The 22,000-nt window shown below is 54.9% G+C and overlaps 1 protein-coding gene across 7 annotated transcripts in view; it reads right to left on the bottom strand.

Moving 5' to 3' along the window:
• PSD2 (pleckstrin and Sec7 domain containing 2) overlaps nt 1-22,000 on the bottom strand; it is a 54,448-nt gene that overhangs the window by 20,086 nt on the left and 12,362 nt on the right. For 4 of the 7 annotated variants that reach the window (XM_078067419.1, XM_078067418.1, XM_078067421.1 and 1 more), the window contains 6 exons: nt 13,652-14,076; nt 10,797-11,267; nt 10,172-10,366; nt 7,301-7,381; nt 3,327-3,439; nt 2,529-2,591 (listed from right to left, as the gene is read on the bottom strand). In XM_078067419.1, coding sequence (XP_077923545.1) covers nt 2,529-2,591; nt 3,327-3,439; nt 7,301-7,381; nt 10,172-10,366; nt 10,797-11,267; nt 13,652-14,025 — 1,297 coding nt within the window. In that variant the 5' untranslated portion in view covers nt 14,026-14,076. Of the gene's footprint in view, nt 1-2,528; nt 2,592-3,326; nt 3,440-7,300; nt 7,382-10,171; nt 10,367-10,796; nt 11,268-13,651; nt 14,077-18,237; nt 18,329-22,000 lie in introns of those variants that run through there. The other 3 variants (XM_078067420.1, XM_036088880.2, XM_078067422.1) reach the window with 3 other exon arrangements.

Consider the following 22,000-nt stretch of genomic DNA (forward strand, 5'->3'; position numbering starts at 1 on the left):
TAGAACATGGACGAACCTTGAAAACGTACGCTAAGTCAGAGAAGCCAGGCACAAAAGGCCACATATTGTATGACTGAATTCACATGAAATACATGGAAGAGGCAAATCCATAGAAATAGAAAGCAAATCAGTGGTTGCCAGGGGCTGGAGGGAGGAGAGAATGGGGTGTGACTGCTAATGGGCACAGGGTTCCTTTTGGAGTGATGAAAAAGTTCTGGAAGTACAGAGTGGCGATGATTGCACACCACGTGAATGTACTTAATTCCACTGAATTGCACACTCCAAAATGGCTAAAACGGAATATTATGTGTCCTTTACCACAATAAAAAGTTATTAAGGATGTACAAGACTTGCACGACACAATTAAAAGACTTGACCTTATCTACACATACAGAACATGACAACCACCAGCTGCAGAACGGACTTTTTTTTCAAGCCCACATGAAACATCTACTAAAATTGTGCATCTGAAGAACATGCACCCAGCCCTCCGTCAGCGGCCTTACTGCCTCCCTCTCTGACCGGAGCTGTTTCTGGGGCCCTCGCAGGCCCCACGTTCCTGAGATGCCGAAGAGCCGCCGAGAGCAGAGGGGAGAGCTCTGCTCCCGCGGGGGGCCTCTGGAGAGCTCACAGAACTGCAACAAGCCCTGGGCTACCTGCGGTCTCCTGAAGCCACAGGAAGTGTGTGAGGGGCAATCTGAGATTTAGTGAGGTAAGTAACTTGCCCCAGGCCACACAGCTGTTGTGTGGGGAAATACAGGGGACTCTGACCCAGAACCCTTTCTCTTGATCCTTTTGCAATACTGCCCCAAGAGAGAATGTGGGGATCCTCAAGGTCTATTGGCTGCAGATACCACCATCCTGTCCCACCCACTTCTGCTCTGGGAAGGGGCTGATGTTTCTTTTCAGCCACAGGCAATGATGTGGGGCAGGGGGGTGGGAGGAGGGGGGTGGTACAGCTAAGGCCCACCCAGCTTAGGGGTATCCGTGGCCTGAGGGGCCACTGGATAGTGGCTACTGCCGTTCTTAACCATGGAGCAGGCTTTCCAGAACTTAGCACGGCTGTAACTGGGTCTTGAGGTTGCCCTCAAGCTCGGCCAAAGATGGGGCTGGGGGGCAGGGGGCATGTTTAGGGCTCCTTTTGAGGTATGCTAGCAACAGCTGCTCTCCATAAACAGAGTGAGCCCTCTTGGGAGAACGTTAGCTGGTTGATGGGCAGTAGCTCCGGTGACATTCCCATGGAGTATACACATTTCCTCTCCTGTTCCACGCTCAGGCTGCCAGCCCAGGCAGACGCATGGAAGTCGTCACAGGATGACTATGCCGAGGTCACCAAGGCTGTCACCCTTCCCAGGCCAGGTGTCCCACTGTACCCAGGCCTGCTGAGGTTGCCATCGGGCTGCAGTCTTCATATTCGTGACCCTCCAGGGATCTGGAGGCTAGGCCTTGGGGCTCTCCATCATTCAAATTTTAATATCAGTAATGGATACCATTGTTATTCTTATGTAATGACATTATTCATGATAAAATCCTCACTAGGTGCCAGACCCTGACACTTGGTGTTGTGCATATTAATTCTCTCCGTTCTGCCCAGGACACTTGTCAGGAAATCATTATTCCCACCTGACACGCAGAGAGGGCCAGTGTCACAGAGCTTCCACATGGAGGCAAGAGTAGGATCTGAAGTTGGGTCTGTCCTAGCTCTTTCTTCCACTCTGTGCCCTGGGCTTTCTTGGTTAACTCCAGAACCAGACTTGCTGGCCTGTTGTCCCCAGGAGTTAATGAAAGATCCCCAACCCAACAGAGGGGCTCTGAGCCCCGCTAGGTGAGCAATGACGGGGCAGTGATTGGTAGGGCCAGATGAGGTGATGGGGAACACAGAAGGGGAACATGGAGATGGGGGGTCTGGGCTCACAGGGCATGCACACCACCAGCTACACTTACCACCTGAAGGAGGGCAAGAGAGCCCAAAGAGGGGGGTCCCCGGAGCAGATGGAGGAAAGAAGAAGGAGTTACTGAGCCACAAGCAAACTGAGGAAGCCCAGGGCTGAGAGAACATAGCCTCATAGCCTGGAGCACCCACCTGTCACATCACTGTTTGCCTGGTGGTGGGAGGTCACGACCTACCATTTGACGGGTAGGGGCTGCCTGGGCCAAGGAGGGCCACATTCGGACTTACAGGACAGGGTAGCCCCGGGAGTGGCTCTTGTAGGTAGGGGTAGAGCATGAGATCTTTTAGCAACGCCTGGAGTTGACACAGCTGTGGGCGGGGGGCACATCTTGTCTAGCAGACCCTAATTCCCCCGTGCCTCAGCTGTTCTCACTGTCCTGCTTGGGGGCAGGGACCCAGGCAGATCTCAGATAGATAAAGAGCCAAGTCTAGAAGCCAAGTTGCCCAACTCCCAGGTCTGCTTAAAGAACCATGGCCAGCAAGCAGGTGTCAGGAAGGGGGCTGGAGAAAGGGCGAGCCCCAGGACAACATGGGGTGGGTCAGTGAGAGGACACGCCCCTTTCCTGCCTCCCCCAACTCACATGTCCGTGCAGGTCCGTGTTGAGCAGCATCAGAGCACAGGTGAGTGTGTGGATCCCATCTAAATCAGAGATGGTGGCATCCTCAGTGTGAGGACCCAGTTCTTCTCCAAACCCAGCCACCCAACTGTCTCCTGACAGAGCCAACCTGGTAGCCTTGGAGACAGGAAGAGGCCAGCCACCAGCCAAATGCACCTCAGGGCCCAGGACCTATGGGATGCTCCCTGCCCCATACCCACCACAGCACCAGAGTCACTTGCCTGCCCCAGGTCAGGGCCAACCCCTCCCCTCAGAGGGGACGTGAGCACCCTGGGCCTGCTATAGGCCAGACTCCTGGCTCCTGTGACCAAACTCATCTTGACACTCAGACCCAGGAGTGGCTCTGGGTCCTGGACTATGTCCCTACCGTGGCCTGTGTCTCCTGCAATAAGTGGCCTCGTCCACCTGGTCCTGGGACTCAGGTCCGTCCACAGGGAAAGTCCTGCTGCTAAGTGGACTAAGAGGGCCCCACCCCAGGCCTCCGCACCAGGACTCCCACCGCACCAAGAATCAGTGTCGCGATGGGGACCAGGGAGAACGAAACACCACAAGACCAAATCTGGGACAGAGGACTTCCAGGCACGGAGAATGACCACAGGCAAGACATTTGGAAGGTCTCTTGTCCAGCAAGCAGACCCCATTCCAGGTGCCGTAGTTCCTGTATTCCATGTATAGTGAGCAGGACAGAAGTGGCAGTTGGCAGGGGTGGGGGGGAAGTCGGGGCCCCGCGGAGCAGCAGCCAGGGCCGGCAGCCATACCTTCCGAGGTGCTGTCCTCCGGGTTGCACTGGCAGTACCGGCGGGAGAAGTGCGTCAGGACCCGCTCACGCTCCTGCGTCTCCCCCATCAGCGGGAAGGCCTTCAGGAAGGTTCTGGAGGGCAATTCAAGGATGCTGACGACCTCCAAAGTCCCTCAGTCAGTATGGCTCCTCACCCAGGGCAGGAATCCCCACCACCACCACCACACACACGCGCACGCACCACATAAACCCGCCGGAGGGAGCCAGGGCTCCCGTGCCCCAGCACCTTCCCCAGGATAGCTTCTGGGGTGTGGAGGCTAGGGGGCTTTAGAATTTCAGCCCTCAGTGTCCTCCAGGAAGTAGGCAGGGGACAGAGTGTGAAGAACAAAGGCAGATGAGCCCGTCAGCGCTGCCGTCAGCCCTTATTCAGGATGAATGCCCACTTCTCTCTCCCTCCTCTCTGGCGAGGTCTGCACAGGCCACACCTGTCCCCCCAGACTGCTGCTCCTCAGTCATTCCTGCTCCTCACCGGATGTGCCACCGGCCAAGCCCCAAGCCCCACCTGGGCCTCCCTCAGCCTTCCCCCACCCCAAGTCTGAACTGCCAGTGACTTGTTCATCCTTGATCTCAAACCCTCCTCCTCCTCTGCCCTCATCATATGCCCAGCACACTCACAGCAGCCTCCAGACCGGGGCACCCCTGCACCTCCCCGATGCGTCCTCCCTGCAGACACTGAGTGGCCTTTCTAAACACACATGCAGTTGAGACTCACCCTTGCTTAAAACCTCTCATTGGCTCCCCAGAGCACTCAGGATAGCACCAAGCTCCTCCTGCTCTGTCCTTCCCAGGACATGTTCCTACCACCCTCCTGTCCCTCCATCCTCCCCCTCACCTGTCTCCCATACCATATTCACACCCTGGACAGGACAGGCACCTTCACGGCTTCATGCCTCTGGGGAGGCTGAAGCTGTCTGCAAGGACCTTCCCTCCTCTCCTGGGCAGCTCTGCCCCCCTCTCCTGGCCCACTTCAAAAGCCACTGGCTCTCAGGGGCCCTAAAAGTTGATCCCAAAACCACAGGGGCTGGGAGATGGGGCCTAGGCACACTTCTTGGAAAGAAAAACTGCAAACTGAGCGAATTTGAGCCTCTATCTATCCAGGGTTCCTGAGACTAGTTCATTCCTAATTTCAGTATGGTTCATTTGGTTTCTGGAAAGTCCACTTTGCTTTATGCTCTCTCCTGCTGCTCCTAAGGCACCCTGGGCCCTGTGAGCCCATCTTGGCCAGCCCTTACCTTCTGAGCCTCCCAAGGCATCCCAAACTACAGACCACGCTCTTCTTCAATCCCAGTCAGTTAACAGCCATACAAAAACACGCTGTCTGCCATCTAGCCCCCCCTTCCCCGCCCTGGTCTCTCCCGTTCCCTGTTCTCTTCCTCCCATCTGGCACCCAGCTCTGCCCCTCCCTCCTCTAACCACACTCCACTAGGACTTTTTAAAATCCATCCCCCGGGCGCCTGGGTGGCTCAGATGGTTAAGCGTCTGTCTTCGGCTCAGGTCATGATCCCAGACTCCTGGGATCGAGTCCCGCATCGGGCTCCCTGCTCAGCGGGGAGCCTACTTCTCCCTCTGCCTCTCTCTCTCTCTGTCTCTTATGAATAAATAAATAAAATCTTTAAAAAAATAAAAAATAAAAAAATAAAATCCATCCCCCATCCCAGCCTTGACCTGTTCTTTCTACAAGCCATCCATCCCAGCTCCCACTCCCCAGTCCAAACATTCCTCCCCCAAGGGTCCTCACCAAGCCCCAGTGTAACACAGCCACCACCAAACTTTGAGGCGGCCCCCAGGGTCAGCCTCACCACTGCCTACCCACTCCCCTGCTCTTTGGCACCACCCATCCCTCTACTCAATCCTCTGGATGACCCCTCACACCAATCTTTTCCTTTGGCCCCACTGCCCACCTCAGGCCTATCCTCTCCCACCTCAAGCCTGTCCCCTCCCACCAGACCTTCTTCAGAAGCCTGCATGCCTCCAGATCAGAGGCCACCAGCACTACCCCCCAAAATACTGCTTTACACCCAGTACCTTCTATGGCTCCCCAGTGCCTTTGCGGTTGAGCCTGTATCTACTGGGCCGGCATACAAGGTTTTCCAGCACAGCACCCAGGCCTCCGATCATGACCTGACCCACTGAACATCTTCTCCCACCGCTCTCCCTCATCCCAAAGCAAACTTCAGACTCAGCCCAGGACAGAGCACCTTGCAGCAGACCAACACCTCCCCTGAGAACCTGAGATAAGCCAGACAGAATGCATCTCGCTTAAGCTCTCTGGAAGCCACTGGTGCCACAAGGACCACAGGGCTAGACTTCTGGAGAGGAGAGAGCTGAGGTGAGGGGTTCACGTATAGCTGCTTTTTCCTTGGGGGCATTGCTGATTATGGGCAAAGGCAAGAGGCAGAAGACTTGGTGGCTTCACAGAGCTGAAGACACAAACCTGGAGACCTAAGGGACCGTGACTATACAGCCGGTTTTCCCTTTGAGACGTCTGCCAAAGTCTGAAGATGTGAGGGGCAGGATGCTAAAAAGCTAAGCAGAAAGCCTCTGAGAAGTAAAGGGACTGGGTTTTGTTTTGTTACACTGAGGAAACACAATTAGGATTCAGGACCCACCAAAGGGAGAGGCCCCAGGGAACACACTAGACTTCTAGTGGAAAGCCGATGGGGGATCCCTGAGTTTACCAAACTTTGGTGCAGCCTTCCCTCAGCTCAGCCGTGGTTGGATTAGGAGTGCAACCCCTGCCCCCCTCTAACTGCCTAGCAAAGGACAAGGTAAGCCCTCACTGGAGGAAGATATAATAACCTAGAGCCTAATTCCATACAAAACACACAGCATCTAATAAAAAAATTACTGGGTTGCAGAGAGACAGGATGTATGACACAAAACTAAGAGAAGAGACAAGAGAAACAGATGTAGATGATTCCAACGATACAGACACTGGGATGAGCAGGCTTTGAAATAAGGACTTGGAAATAACTAGGATTAGTATGTTCAAAAAGAGAGGGAAAGATGGAGCAAATGAGTGAAAAAAATGAGAAATTCCCCCAGAGAATTAGAATCTATTTTGTTTTAATTTTAACAAAATGAAAATTCTAGAACTGAAAAACGTAATAAAAAGTAAAAACTCAGTAAGTGGACTTAACAGCATATTAGACACAGAAAAAAGGGTAAGTGAACTAAAAGCAGGTCAACAGAAAATATCCCAAGTGAAGTAGAGAAACAAGAATGGAAAATACATTTTTTAAAGTGTAAGAGACATGTGTGTGGGACACAGAAGATCTAACATTTGGGGACCACTTAGCTCAGAGATCGCTGTCCCCCCACACCCCAAGGACTGCGGCATGCTGTCTCCCGTGGGCCCTGCCACCAGGGGCTGCTAGACACCGGGCTGCACTTTATTGCACGCACACACACACACCACCACCGCCCCCCCCCCCCCCAGAGCCTGCACCTGACGCTCCTGAAGGCTACCGTCTGTGTCCAAACACCAAGAGGACCTGAGGTCAAATCCCGTTTTTGCCATCTCCTCCCTCAGTGACTGCAGGGAATCACTTCACCTAATGGCTGGTTCTTCATTTGTGAACAGCAATAACACCTACCTTCCAGGGGTGTAGTTAGGCCAAGTCGGAAGGGTGCGGAAAGACCTATTGCCTCTGGCAAACAGGAAGCGCTCCATGCAGGCAAGCCCTTTGCCCTTCGGCTCCCAAAGCCTCACGACGGCATTCCCACCTTCCTGCACTCAGCCCACCGCAGAGCCAGGACTCACTGGGGCCCCGGGCTGCTGCCGTGCTCATGGCCCCTTCTCCACAGCCTTCCCAGGGAGGTCGAGACACTCGCCCAAGGTTGCACAAGCAAGTTTATGACAGAGCTGGCATGAGAATCCAGGTGTGTGGCCTGTACCCCGTGGGGACACCGCCCCATCCCAGCCCCACTGACCTGAGCGCTCGGTCCAGAGTCAGACCCGAGAAGTCGAAGAAGCTGAGATACTCCCCGGCCACCAGCCTGCTGAACTCATTGCTGTCAGGAGAGCATGAGGTGTCCATTAGAAGAGAGCACCGCTGGCCACAGGGGCACATGTGCAGTGAGCCCTGGGGCACCCTGACCCACCCGCCCGACCTGCCTGTCCCTAGGCTGCCTCCCCCTGCCGGCCAGTTGGGCTCTGACAGTCCAGCCTGCCTTGGGTTGGGGGTTCTGGAAGGCTTCCTAAAGGAGATAATGTCTCTGTGAAGACAGCAGACCTATAATATAGGCCAGTAAGAGCCAGGGAGGTGAAGGGAGTAGGGGAAGGGGTGATGCAAAGCGTCCCCAGTAGAGGAAACTGCACATGTCCAAGTAGCTATCAGCAGGGCCATGTGGCCAGAGCCAGAGAGCAGGACCGGTGGCACCAAGAGATGAGGTAGGGAGCAGGGCCCGAGGGCCAAGGGAAGGATCAGTAGTGTTTGGGAAGGGTGTGAAGAAGGGAGGAGTTGAGCGAGCGGGTCAGATCTGTGTGTGCAACACGCCCACTGAGTGGAGACTCCTGGGGGCTGCAGCGGCGGGTTCCCGGAGAGACAGAGAGTTTGGGGAGGAGAGGGATTTCAGAAGCAGAATCCATGGGCGAGGGAATGGTGCAGTGCATGACCCAGGAGGTGGGCCTGGGGGGAGGTGTCCAGAGCTGGACATCAGGTGGGGCCAGATGTACCCACGTGAGAGATGTGAGCTGGTTAATGACTTGGAGAACGGGGATGAGCCCAAGCGAGAGGAGGGTGCAGACCCAGGACGGAGATCAGAGGAAGCCCCTCTTAGGGCGGAGGCCAACTGAGGAGAGAGAGGGAGCCACAGAAGGGGACTGAGGAACAGCAGCTGGAGAGAGCTAGGGATGCAGTGTCCCAGAGGCCGAGAGAGAGAGAGAGAGAGAGAGAGAGAGAGAGTGTTTTGAGAAGATAGGAGTGATGAATTCTTGTCGGAAAAGAGAATGAATTTCTACCTGAACCTACCCAAGCCCGGAGCTCTCCCTCCCATTTACAGGAGACTTGGGACTGGGGAAACAGGGAAAGCATGACGTAACTCCATGGGGACACCAAACCCAAATCGTGGAAAATTCTTCCTGACAAACGGCTCCATTTCTTCAACAGATACATGGCCTTAAGAAAAAGGAGGCAGCCTGGCAGACTATTGATTAAGAGACATAAGAGGAAAAAGAGAGAGAGAGACTCAAGAGACATATTTGCCAAAGGTAAAGCATGTATCTTGTTTGCATCCTGATAGGAAGAAGCATTTCTGACACAGAATATTGAACTAAGACTAAATGTTAGAGATTCTATGGAATTTTCATTAGTTTTGTTAAAAATTATAATGGAATGATGATTATATTTAAAAATCCTTATCAGTTAGAGACACATACTAAAGTATTTATGGATCAAATGATAGAGTGCCTAAAATATGCCTTAAAATATTCCAGCAAAATGGTGGGGGGGGTGGGGAATGTTGTTAACTTTGAAGCTGAGTAATGGGTTATGTGGAGGTTTAATATATTTTCTCTGTTTTTGTGTATGGTTGAAATTTGCATAATAAAAATTTTACTTAAGGAAAAAGAAAGGAGTGGGCTGTGTCTGCAATGTTGAGGAGGGGTAAACTGAGGCCAGGTAGCAGCCACCGGATTCAAAGACAAAGGCTGCTAACTTGGCCCTGGCCTAGACCGGCTGCTGAAGGCAGAGGGTGGGGGAGAAGCCTGCCCCAGGGGCTGAATGTGGAGAGGGGGAGTGGACCGAGGCCACCCAGGGCAGAAAACTCAAGAATTCTGGCTGCCAAGGGGCTAGGGGAGTTGAGGAAGAATTCTTGTTTTCAGATGGGAGAGACTTAGGTGCAGTTAAGTGCTGATGGCTACTCTTGTCGAGGAGAGGCTGAAGGACCGGAGGATGCAGATCGACCATAACCTAGGCTCCTGGAGAATGTCATTTGGTTGGGGGTGGGGGACGCAGCCCAGTGGGAGAGGTAGGGCTTCGAAGTCAGATGTGATGTCTGGGCTGGGGCTGGGAGGCAGGCCGGAGCAACGTGGAGGCTGAGAAGGGTAGAGGAGGAAGGGGGGAGAGAAACTAGGGAAGGGTCCCAAGCAGAGCTGACCTCAGCTTTTTCAGTCAGTTTGGACTTGGGGCCTAGGGGCTAGACTGCCCCTTTGCCTTGAGAGCGGTGACTGCCTCCCCATCCCAGAACCTAAATGTGGGGATGGGAGGCCCCCTGGAGGAAGGGCAAAGGCAGGTGGCCATCCTGATAGAAACACTCGGGGTGTGCCTGCTGACTCCCTGTCTCAGAGGCCCTGTCTGTCCCCCCACCCCACTCCATCCCCTGCACCCTCCCCAGCACTCCCATCTGGCTAGTTCCCTTTCCCCAGTCCCAAGGCCAGGGTTGTGCTTTGCCGGCTTCAGCCCCCTGATCCAGTCCCAACAGACTGAGAATGGGGTCTAATGAGGGCCAGGAACCCAGCCCAGTCCCAGGTTCTCCTCTTCCCGGCCCCGCCCCCCCTCTCTGTCCTCACTACCATCCTCTTGGTCCCATAACCCCAGGCCACATTGCACCCCCCAGCCCCAAGGGACCACCCCGCCGCCACCTCCCCTCCCCGAGAGCTTGGGCCTTCGCCCAGGCAGCCCAGAAAGGAAACAGATTTAGGGCAAGACCAGGAATGAGGACAGTGGCAGGAGGAGGAGCTCTTGGGGACTATTGGGAGCCCCCCCAGGCATCACACCCCCCTGACAGAAGTCACCCACACCTCCTTCAGGCTGAGGAAGACACAGGGTTTGCCCAGGGTGGGGGGTATGGGAGACGACTCACTTCTTGCCTAGCTGCCGGGCGACATCACAGCGCTGAAAGCCCTCGAGGTGGTAGAGGCGGCGGGCCAGCCGGCGAGCGGCCTCACTGACCCCCTGGCACCCGTTGGCCAGTGCGTCTGTGCTGCCAGGCTCCAGCCCCTCCGAGCTGCTCAGCTCCGAGTCTGAGTCTGAAAAGCCATCCTTTAGGCTGGGGTCGCTGCACAAGGAAGGTGGGGGCAGAGAGAAGGGGATCAGAGGCCCAAGGTCAGAGGCCCAGGAAGAGTCTGGGACGTCTCCCCAGGCCTCTGAAAATCCATGCAGGGGCCAGAGCAGGGGGAGAAGCTCCACTGTATCAGGAGGGAATCAAGTCAGACTTTTAGAAGAGTCCCTCAACGAAATCACTACAAGCTACACAACCCACAGAGCACACTGCCCTGGCCCCACCAGGGCTGGAAAGGCCTGGAAGGGCAGAATGGAACCTCAGGACCGGGGTGGGGAGTCTGGGTACAGAGGAAGGACACCACGACCTTGGAGAGGGCTTGTTCCTCTGGGCACTGGGTTGCCCTGACCTGCTGTGCCTCCTCTCAGTCTCAGTTTCCCCATCTGCTCAAAGGTTCTCCCAGTTCCCAGCCTAGGCTCTGCCTCACCTGGCTGAGTTCAGCAACTTGTCTGTGTCCTCCTCCTCCTCCTCCTCCTCCTCCTCCTCCTCCTCCTCATCCCCACCTGGACCCCGGGGTCCATCTTCATGGAAGCCATTGGGCACGGCTGTGAGAGACAGGCGGCTCAGGACGTTCTCTGATCGGCTGCTGGAGATGGAGCACCGCAGGGGGCTGCCCAGCCCCCCATCACCACCAGCTGCTCCCATGTCCCCCTCAGACCCCATGTCCCCAGTGCCCAAGCCAGCCCCCGGCTCAGGGCTATCACGGGCCCGCTGCTGGATGAGGGGTGTCAGGGGGGCCTCAAAGCTGACGCAGCTGTCACTCTCGTCCGTGAGGCTCAGCACGTCCAGGGAGTCAAGGCTGCTGTACTGGGTGCCCCGCAGCAGCTCGGACTCCACGATCTTCTCAAACGTGGCACTGAAGCCATCCCGCACATCTGGCTCTCCAGGGCCGCCCAGCCTGTGGGAGGCAAGGACCAGTCACCATCCTGCTGTGGGGCCCCCCGTTACAGGGGCTGGGACTGCACCAGTCTGTGTCTGGGAGCTCCTCGGGGGCAGGAGCGGGCATGGATTGTGTCCTGTTTATTCTTTCAGCCAATATTTATTGGGCACTGGGTGCCAGATGCTGGGCTGGGTACTAAGGTACAGCAATGAAAAAAGACAGGGGTGGTCCTCCCCAGTGCCCGCCCTGTGCCTGGCCCAGAATAGGCATCATTTATTTGTCTAGATGAATGAATGGGAGGCCTCTTCCTCCACTGTGGCCCGGGGGCTCTGCCTCCAGGCTTCCCTGGAGGGGATATCCCCCAGCACAACTAGGGTCATGCTGGCTCAAAATTTTGCTGTCCAGACAACCTGGGAGGCTCTCGGCATGGCCGACCACCCTGCAGCTCTCAGGCTTGGCCTCAACATCACCTCCCCAGAGAGACTGAGGAGGGCAGGAGCATGTCACCCGCCCCAGTGGCCCCTCTCCTTATTCTCCATCCTCAGGGTATCTCCTGACTTCCTCCCAGCCCCTGTCAGCATGTCGCATGGTGTGTTCCCTGTTTCCCATCTGTTCCCCAGTCCCACCCCCCACAAGGCCAGGGAACACCGGCACACAGCACATGCTCAGTAAACCCTGCTGAATGGTGCGCTGGTTGAATGCACAGATGTTTGTCACCCCCCTGGCCTACCACACCACCAAAGCCACTGCAGGGCCCTGGCCTGTCCCTGCAAGAGGCCTTTGGGCTGGCAGTTCTTCTGCCACAGTGCCCTTCCCTCATGCTGAAGCCCTCCTTCCTCATCCCTTTCTCCATGAGGTCGGCCCTGAGCACCCTATTTATAACCAGGACCCGCCTCCAAACACCTCAGCTCCTTTTTCCTACTTCATTTTTTCCAAAGCACTTACCCCCCTTCCTACATACTACATAATTATTACTTTTATGAATTATTATCTACCCCCCCAGACCATAAGCTCTGTGATAGTAGGAATTTTTGTATGTTCTTGTTCACTGATGTATCCCCAGCACCTAGAATAGAGCATCACACAGAGATAAACTGAGGCATCCAGGGAGGATTCTTATCCACGGGGGAGATGCACCGGGAAGACAGGTAAGGAAGAGGAGACACTGAAAAAGAGCGAGATCAAGAGATACATATCTCTGCCCTTGGGGGAGCTCTCATCTCGCTATCAGAGCCATGAATGGTCTCCCTCACCCCACTATCTCCCACCCTCTCATGCACCTGAGCAGACCTGAGAGGTGGTTCTGATAGAGGCTTGAAGACCATTAGCCCAATCTCCAAACTTCCATCTGCCCGCACCGTCAGCCATCTCCAATAAATATGCCACCTAAACACCAACAGTACACTCCAAGAAGTCCCAGACCCTTGTCTGCACCCCACTGCCAGCCAGGTGGCTTCCCTAGGACCTGTCTGGATGGAAACACTCACGGCCACGGGATGCCTGGTACACACAGGCACCCAACCTCATGTACTCACATTCCTATCCGCAGAGCTAGGCACACTCAGCCCCAGACCTGGACATGCAGACCCAAGTGTGTACCCACAGCTGCACATGCCAGGCACACACAACCCCCCACACACACAAAACCACATAGACCCATGCACATCCACCTGTTCACACACTCCTATATCCACAACAATGCACAGGCCAGACATACATGTGCATGCCACCTGTGCACTCTTGCTTGTCCAGGCCAGGACCCACAGCTGTGCACACTAAGACTTCTATACACTTTCTTTCTCAGCCCACCCTGAGGTCTTCTAGACATTCCCCTGTCCCATCCCCTCCTCCTCATCCAACTAGCACCTCCAAGTCATGCAGGTCTCTCCATCTCCTGCTGACGATAATAGAAATGGGGCTGTAACTCCAGTAAGTAGGACTGAAGTGAGATTCCTGGTAGAACCTCCAGAGGGTACTCAAGTGAGAGGTAGCTGGCAGGGATTAATCCACAAACCCTACTCTTCTGAGGTCAGTTACAGAATTGGGAGATCTTCATCTCCGGGAAACAGAGGGATGGACCAGATGACCTTCCACATCAAAGCATTTTGGAACTCTACTGCCCAGCCTGGGTTGGAGGGTGTGTGGTCCTCTAAACCCACACGGATACAGCCCATGATGGTTTGGAGGGCTTTGGGGGTGGGAGGCACAACAGGCCTGCTGGCCTTTGAAATCTAATGGCTCTATCCTTCCAAAACACCCAGAAGCTGGACAAAACAGGAATATGAAATTCCCATTTTATGGAGGAGAAAAACAAGAACCAGAGAGACTAAGTATCTAGACCCAGGCCACATAACACTGGAGCAGCCAATGTAGTGAGCCCCCAACCCAAGGCACCCACTTACCCCAGCTGAGGTTCCTCAGTGTCCAGACAGAGATTCCTGGAAGCGTTGTCCCCCTCTGCCAGCCCACCAGCCCTCCAGGGCCTGGACTCTGCAGAATCTTCTAGAATATTTGAGTCTAGCCCCAGGACTAGGCCATTGGTGAAGGAAAGGCCAAGGCTGAGGCCATGGAGGGCCATGTCTGGGCCCTGTGTGGACTCCTCAGTGTCCACCAGAGTGCCCCTCATCTCGTGCCCTGGGCTGTTGTCGCTAATGTTCAGGTCCTGACTGTGTGCCATTCCATTCTGGACCCCAGGTTCTTCCTCAGGCTCCAAGCTGGGGTCCCAGGCAGCACCACCTTCCCCAGGTAGTACAGATGGAAGCTTATCCTCATCCATGGTAGCCGCTACTTCCTCCCTGTGCTGACTGCTCCTGGGACTCGCCTAGATCTGGAAGCGAATGAAGAGATGAAGAGGTGAGTCAGACAGGGCAGGTGCTGAGGGGTCTAAAGCCCAGCAGAACCAGCACCAGGCAGCCTGCCTGGGGACAGGAGGATGGCGGAGATGATCTCAGGACCTCCTGGCTGGAATATGGGTTTGGGCTGTGGTGTCCTCAGGCAGTAGCCCCGCTCAGGCCAGCCCCACTCACCTCTCCCTGACCCGCATTCACCCTGTGTGCCCCAGTCCTGCCTTCCCTGTTACCTCTTACGTGTCTCTGTTGTGCCCTGCAGAATCCACCAAAGCCCTGTGAGAAAGATCCAGGTTGGGAGGAGCTAGGGAAGGGTCCAGGACTTCTCCAAACCCCATCCCTTTCCTGCTGCTGTGTGAGGCAGACAAAACTCCAGGCTGACAGCAGCCAGTCCCCTTGTTTCTTTCCATGTTCTCACCCTAACTCCAGAAGCCAGAAAAGAGTGTATCTGTGGGTGAATGGAGGGAACTGAGCTGGGGCTGCCTTTATAGGGAGATTTAAGAGAGGAGGCAAAGAAGTCAACAGAAATACAGCTTCGTCAGAACCAGACACCAACCCAGAGAAACCAACCTGAGGCCCTGCGGCGGCCATCCCCAGGCACAGCGTGAGGCGCTGTCCAGGGTGCTGGGCGGGTGAGGCGCCACCCAGGACCCTCGCCTATAGCCAGCCTGACTTCCCCGCCAGGAGCCCAGCGCCCTGGCTGTGCAAGGAGAAAGGAGGAGTGGGCCCGGGGTTCCCCTCCACACCGGGGCCCCCAGAGCTTACCCAGCCTTGAGGAGGGATGCCATGGGGCATTCTGGGGAGAGCACCGGAAGGGGAGCTGGGCCCTGCTCTGCTCGACTCACTGTGTGACCGCCTGTGGGTCCAGGTTGGGCCTCCTTACTGCCCCAGCCATGCCAGCCCCACTCCCCTCCACCCTGCTTTGGGTCTGTACCTCCTCTTAAAATGAGGAGACGCATTTCACCTGCCATCTCCAACCCTTCCCCCCTTTTAAAGCTGATCAAAACCGGCCATTTCCCAGAGGTTTCCTGCCCAGATGAGAGGGCAGATGCAATGGGATGCGTTCTGGCTCCCCCTCAACCCTGTCTCTGCCCCTGGCCCCACCTAGTGTAAGCTATTTCTGCATCACCCCACCCTACCCATGACCTTTGTTATCAGGGATACAGACCAGCCCCTCCAAACAACTTCCTTCCTTCCTTCTTCGGGCCTCAGCTTCCTCCAATACCCCCAGGCTCTTCTGGAGAAAGGGTCCTGAGGGTTCAGGAGAGTCTGGAGGAGAGGGACCAGTCAGCCTTCTGGGCTGCAGCAGAATAAGTTGCAAGTACAGCAATAAGAATTTAAGTGAGGACCATCCTTCTTTTACTTGCCTGGTCTGAAGTGTCACCTGAGGGACTTGTTAAAATACAGATTATGAGGCCTTCCCCCAAACCTCCTAAACTAGAATCTATAGGGGTCAGATACAGCACTCTGTTATTGTTTTTAAAGAGTTTAGAACAATGAGTTAGACTCCAAGAGGAACTTTCCCCTTAAAGAAGATGAGCCTGGATAGGAAGGTCAGTCTACTTCTCTGGGGACTTCCAGGCCCTGGAGGGGAGATCTGCCACTACAGGACCACTTAAGATTCATTTAACCCTCGGTTTTCACACATGGAGAAAAGAGGGCAGGGTAGACAGGGATCTGGGGCCTCAGCCCACCCACCCTGAGCATTTCTCCTAGAGTTTTGAAGAGTGCATGAGTGTAAGATTTTACTTCAAACAAAACAAAACAAACAAAAGAAAAGAAAATGAAACAACAACAAAAAAAGAACATCTACAGATTCAAAAAAACTCTGAAGAATCCAGGCAGTAGACTATCTGGGCCCTGATCCTAGGACACCGGGGACCCCAAGGGGCTCGGCCCTAAGTGAGGGTTTCTTTCTGGTCTGCCCTAAATCCCTGATGCTGCAGTTGCTATTTCAATCTGTTCCCTCCGGTTGTGTACTCAGAGCGGGGAGAACAGGAGGTCATCTCCTCAACTGAGACTTTGTGGGGGGGAGGATTTCTAAAGGAAAGAGGAGGGAGAGTGGGGACTTTTGGCTTGCTGCCTGCATTCTAGCCCTCTGGCCTGCTTTCTAGTCCAGGGGCCTGGATGCCCATTGGATCTGGGGCACAGGGCTTCAACCCAATTCCACCAGGGTGCCTCAAGCTCCCACACCACACATGGAGGTTGAGCCCAGCAGGACCAAGTGCCTCCCCGTTGGCAAGGGCTCTGTCTGAGGTCTCAGTGAAACCTGAGACTTGAAAGCATAAGTGATTTCCCCTTATGCTCATGCTACACCAACCCCAAAGCCAAGGTTATGAACAAATCAAGGACATCTTGGGAGGCCCCTACCTCACCCCCACAATGTCCAGCAGCTGCCTTGGGCTGGCTCCAGCCCTACCTGCCCTGCCTTGTCCTCCTGCAGCTGGGAGTGGGATAGAGGTTCTGCCAACACCGGGCACTGGGCCGTTTCCTCAGTTTCTGGGGGTGGGCAGACAAGGGGCAGCATTGAGCTCCACTCTGGGCGGGGGGCCCAGAGTCCCTGCCTGGGCTGAGGGCCAGCTGAGCCCAGAAATAGCTGAGCCAGGATACCCCCTCTCTTTCTGAGCCCAAGAGAGGGGTGCATAAAGGGGGGCTTCAGGTCAGAGGTGCGAAACAATACCCCGAGCCTTCACTCTGAACCATCATGTGCCTGAGATGCATCACTGGCCTTTATGAACCCATCTGTAGAATGGGAGCATCACCTCTGCTCTTCTTCCCCAAGGTTGGTAGGAGAGCTTAAGGTCATGAATGCAAAGAAAGCAGAAATCCAAGGAAGAACAAACTCCTATAGAGATCAAGGGAAAAGGCAGCTATGATCCACTCTTTCCACCACATTTGACAAATGGAAAGACTGAGGCACAGAACCAGGAAAGGCTGTGCCCAAGGTCACACAGCTGAGCAGCTGGCTCTAGAACTCAGGAACAACTTCCTTCTGCACCTGGATGAGCTGGAGGTGCAGGATGAGCCCCCAGTTTCCCAGGCCCTCCGTCAGATCCTCCCACAAGATCAAGGGCTCAAATCTTCAACCAGGAGACTCTGCCCGAAGCAGTGACCCTGCCCCCTCCAACCCTGCTGGCAAGAGCAATGGAGGAAGTACAGCTGGGCCACAGGGCACTGATCCCAAGCAGAAGCCTACAAATGACAGGCTGGCAGTGGCTAGATCCCCTGCATTCTCTCTCAGCATAAACCAGGCCCTGCTCCAAGCAGGGGCTCCTGCTACCCATTGCCCTTGAGATGACCCTGGGCTCAGTGACTTCTTTTTCAGCTCCAACTAAGGTGGACCCGGGATGATAATGGAACACTGGCAGGGCCAGGGCTAAATGCCAAACTAGCCACTTTCTGGGTCTCAGCTGTGCCTAAGACAACCCTGTCCCCCTCCTCACTCTCCCCATGGCAGCTGGAATGAACAGTGAAAACACAAATCACATTATATCCTTCTCTCACTCATAACCCTCCAATGTCTCTCACTGCCCTTCGATTAGAATTTATTCTCCTTAGCATGGCCTAAAAAAGCCTGTCTAAGCTGGTTCACTGCCCTCTCCCCAGCCCCCACCCCATCAGCCACACTGGCCTTCTTTCTGCTCCCTGAGCTCATTCCCACCTCAGGGCCTTTGCACCAGCTGTACCCTTGGCCTAGAATGCTCTTTCCCTAGATCTCTAAGTGACTGCCCCTCCTGTCACTTAGGGCTCAACTCCAGTGCTGTCTCCTCAGAGAGGCCCTCTCTCACCACCCTGCACTCTCACACTACTCCATCGAGCATCAGGTCTGCTAAGCATCACTTAGCAGAACCGAAACTCCTTTTTCTATTTGCTTCCTTATTTCCTGCCCATCTCCCTCAGTAGGATGTAAGTTCAGGAGGGTGGGGACTATGTCACATTCACTGTCTCCCCCAGAGCCTAGCACCAAGCCTGGCAAACAGCGGGCACTGTTTTAAATATTTGATGAATGAATAACCTGGAGATTATCATCATCACTGTTGTAAGCAGGGGCTAAGAGACGTTGAGGAACATGCTTAGGGTCACAAAGCTGGAAAGTGGCAAGGCATTCTGCTTGGAATGATGTTGGACTGTCATAGGAATACCTTGTATGGTCACTTCCATGTAGAGATCCAAGTCAGGGACTGTGGGAAGCCCAAGGGAAGGTCTGGAGAAGGGGGCCCAGCAAAGAGGTTCCAGGACCCAACATGCTCTATAAGATAGAGGGGAGAATGCATGGGTACTGAGGCCTGTGTTCATGTCTGTGAGCAAGCATAGGGTGCAGGCATTTTGGGGCACAAACATACATGCACACACACACAAACACACATGAAGGGAGCTGGGCAGCCACTCATGAGGCAGTCCCCCTGGGTGATGGGGTAGAGATGAGGAGCCTACAGGCCTAAGGGCAAGGTTCAGGCCAGCTAGACCAACATTACTGGGCAGCTCGGATTAAAATCATTCTGCTTTGGGAGAAGCCAGGAGCAGAAAAGGGACAACTCATTGCTTCAGGTTAGGGTGGGGGTTGGGGAAGATAGGCACCCACATTGACCACAGCAGCACCCAGTAGCCTCAGGTGGCTGGGTGGGTTTGGGAGGAGATGGGGACACAGGAGGCAGAGCTGAGGTGGGGAACCCATCATGCTGAGTACTACCCAGAACAGGCAAAATCTAAGAGCCCGTGGGATGTCCAAGGGTACTTAGAGGCCAGGCAGGCTATATGTAGAGGGGAGTGGGATCAGAGAAAATCATTCTGGGATAGTGGCAAATCTGAGACGTGGGTTTTGCCTCCAATGTGCTAGTGGAGTTTGGGTAAATGAAACCCCTCTCTGGCCTCATTTTCCCATATACATCAGAGATTCCGAACCATTTTCAAGTCTTGGACTTTGAGCATTTGATGGCACTGCGGATCCCACCCAGACTCTCACATATGTGCGTAACATTTTGAGTATTTTTGAGAGGCTCGAGGACCCCTGAAGCCCATCCATATGCCTTGGGCATGAACTCCACAAATGGGACAGTCTTCAAAGACCTCCCACCTCTGACACTGGACACTCACAGTGAGTTCCATAAGGGCTATTAGCAAGACAAAGAAAATGCTGGAAGTCTTCCATTGTCAGAGCTATTCCCAGCCCCTTGGGAGCCCACTCTGGACACCCCCATTAGTCCCACTGCCCTTCCCCAAACTCCTACTACATGGACTCCCTAGCTCACCTAGATTTTTTTTTTTAAAAGATTTTTTTTATTTATTCATGAGAGACAGAGACAGAGAGAGGCAGAGGGAGAAGCAGGCTCCCAAGGAGCAGAGAGCCCGATGCAGGACTCAATCCCAGGACCCTGGGATCCTGACCTGAGCCGAAGGCAGATGCTTAACCATCTGAGCCACCCAGGCACCCCTCACCTAGATTTTTGCACATGGGCTGGGATTGTCACATACACACATGAAGAGTTAAGTAAGATGATCAGTGAAAAGAGCTGGCATGTGGTAAGTGCTCAGAACAGACTTTGGCCAGTTGTGCCCCATGCCATTCACGGGGTCCAGGTTAAGCTCCAGGACTCCCCCAGGAAAGGGCTGGGCCACTGACAGCAGGAAGTTCACAGGCAGACCCCTCAGTGGAGGCCCTGGTCCCCCATGCTCACCATGCTTCCCCCCAAGCCTCTGTCAGCCAAGGAGTCTGGAGGTCAGAGCTCTAAGCACTATCTCCAGGCACAGACCAGCCTGGTCACATGCCTCTTCAACGTCCCAACTGCTTGGGGCAGGAGGAGTAACCAGGATAATAGGAAGGGGTGAGCCTTGGGAACCTCCCCCTTCCATTCCTCAAGGTGACCCTAATCCCTCCAAACCTACTGGGTCTGCCCAACTTGGAGCACCTCATACAGCGACAAGGGCCTCAGGCTGGGAGTCCAGGACAGTGGGTCAGTGCCCTGACTGTACAGTCAGAAAGACCTGCCTTCGAACCCCAGCTCCACTACCCACGGGCTGTGTGAGCTCAGGAAAGCAGCTCACCTCTCAGAGCTTCAGGGCCATCCTCTGTAAAATGCGGGGTGCTAAGAGCATCGGCCTTGTGGGGCTGCAGGGAGGACTGAAGGAGATGGTGTGGGTGCAGCACTCAGCTCAGAGCCGGGCACAAGCGCTGCTTCCCAGAACCCTCTCTCGGGCCTGCAGAGGAAAGGGCTGGCTGCCCCCACTGGGGATGGAATGCACAGAGAGCAGCACAAGACGTTCAGTGGGCCCTGCAGACATTGGTCCCTGGCAGCCTGTCAAGTGGCTTCTGAGGCAAGGGCTTCAGGGGCCCAGCCTGAGGATGGAGGCAGGAGAATGGCTCCCTCAGGGCCCAGGAAGTGGGCCAGAGAGAGTGCCCCACCCTTTCCTGAGGCAGGTGAGGACCCTACAGTCCAACACTCCCACCCCAGGCCAGGCTCCCTCCTCGTTTCCATCTCAAGGCAAAAGAGCAACCCTAGGTACAGGGCAAGGCCAGGGCCACAGGCTTCCCTGAAAAGGTGCCCCAAGCCCTTCAGGTGGTGCCAGCCAGGGGTTATTAAGGAGCCCAGCATCACCCTGCTTTCTTCCACTCAGTTTGGCCTTTGGGGAACCAGCTTTGCCTTGGGTTGTGGGCATCTGGATGGCCTTCTCTTTCTCATGGTTGGGCAGGCAGTGGTCCCCAGGGCAGGGTGCACATTTGCATCTTATCTGCATGTACCCCTCAGCCTGCTGGGACTTTCAAGCGCCCCTGGGCCCAACTCTGCAAAGGTCATTCCTTAACATCTCCCCATGTGCTTCTCTCCCCACCCCCCAGCCACTTGGCACCCTCCTTTGCTTAGCATCTGCATACATCGGCATGCTGGTTTGGAGGGCCCTCAACCCTGATGAAACTCACGTCTGCTGTCAAATCCCAAGTTAGCTTTGTAGCTGGGGATTCTACCCCAGCTGACTTCCATACAGGGTGAGCCCTCCGTTATCTGGGACCGCGTGGGACTTGGCTGTTCTGGCTAAGTGACTGGCATTGCTCTGTCTTCCTGGAGCTTCATAGGGTACCTGGGACTCACTCTGCTTCTTGAGCCCCATTTGACCCATGAGCCTGCAGACTGAGAGTTCAACACCAAGGGCTATAATGGACTGAGCAAGCACAAGTCCTCCCAGTCAGCCCTGCCTCAGCTGATACGCCTGACTGAGGGCAGATCTCAGGGCCTCCATCTCTGAGCAGCTGCTGTCTCCAAGTCTGGCTCAACAGCCAAGAGAGATGAACCAAGAAACTTCATCGTCCCTTCTCTCTGCCCAAGTTTTACTTATCCCCTACTCCCTAGATCCTCACATTCTGTCTGTCCACCACTCCCCAAAACCTCTCTACTTCTCTGCATCTTCCCCTCTGACTTTTCCCCCACCCCTCCCCAACCTCTTGATGTTGTTGCCCCACTTGACCCCACCCCTGCGGAATACCCCCTCTCCCCCACTTCTCCCGCCTGCTCCTGTCTCTGCTTTAGGATTTCAGCACAGGGTGTGACAAAGGTTGTGGTCTCCTTGAGGCTGGATGAAGGAAGCAGCATGTGCATGAAGCCAGCAGGTGTGAAATGGGCTGTAGTGGGCCATTCCACTATTGCCGCCCATGCCCATCGTTGAGAGAGTCCCTCCTATTCAGCCATAGCCCACTGCCAGAAGATGTGATGCCTGGTAAACAGCCTCACCCCTTGATGGACAGTACATGGGGCAGGAGAGAAAGAGAGGAGTCAGGAATGACAACAGCATTTGGGCAGGGTGGAACTGCCATTCCTGAGATGGGAAAGACTGGGTGGAGCTGGTCTGGGGAGGAAGATCGGGAGCTCCACTTTGGACAAGTTGAGTTTGAAGGGTCTAGTAGACATGGCAGCTGAG

The sequence above is a fragment of the Halichoerus grypus genome, chromosome 2, assembly GCF_964656455.1.
Source record: "Halichoerus grypus chromosome 2, mHalGry1.hap1.1, whole genome shotgun sequence".
NCBI lineage: Eukaryota > Metazoa > Chordata > Mammalia > Carnivora > Phocidae > Halichoerus > Halichoerus grypus.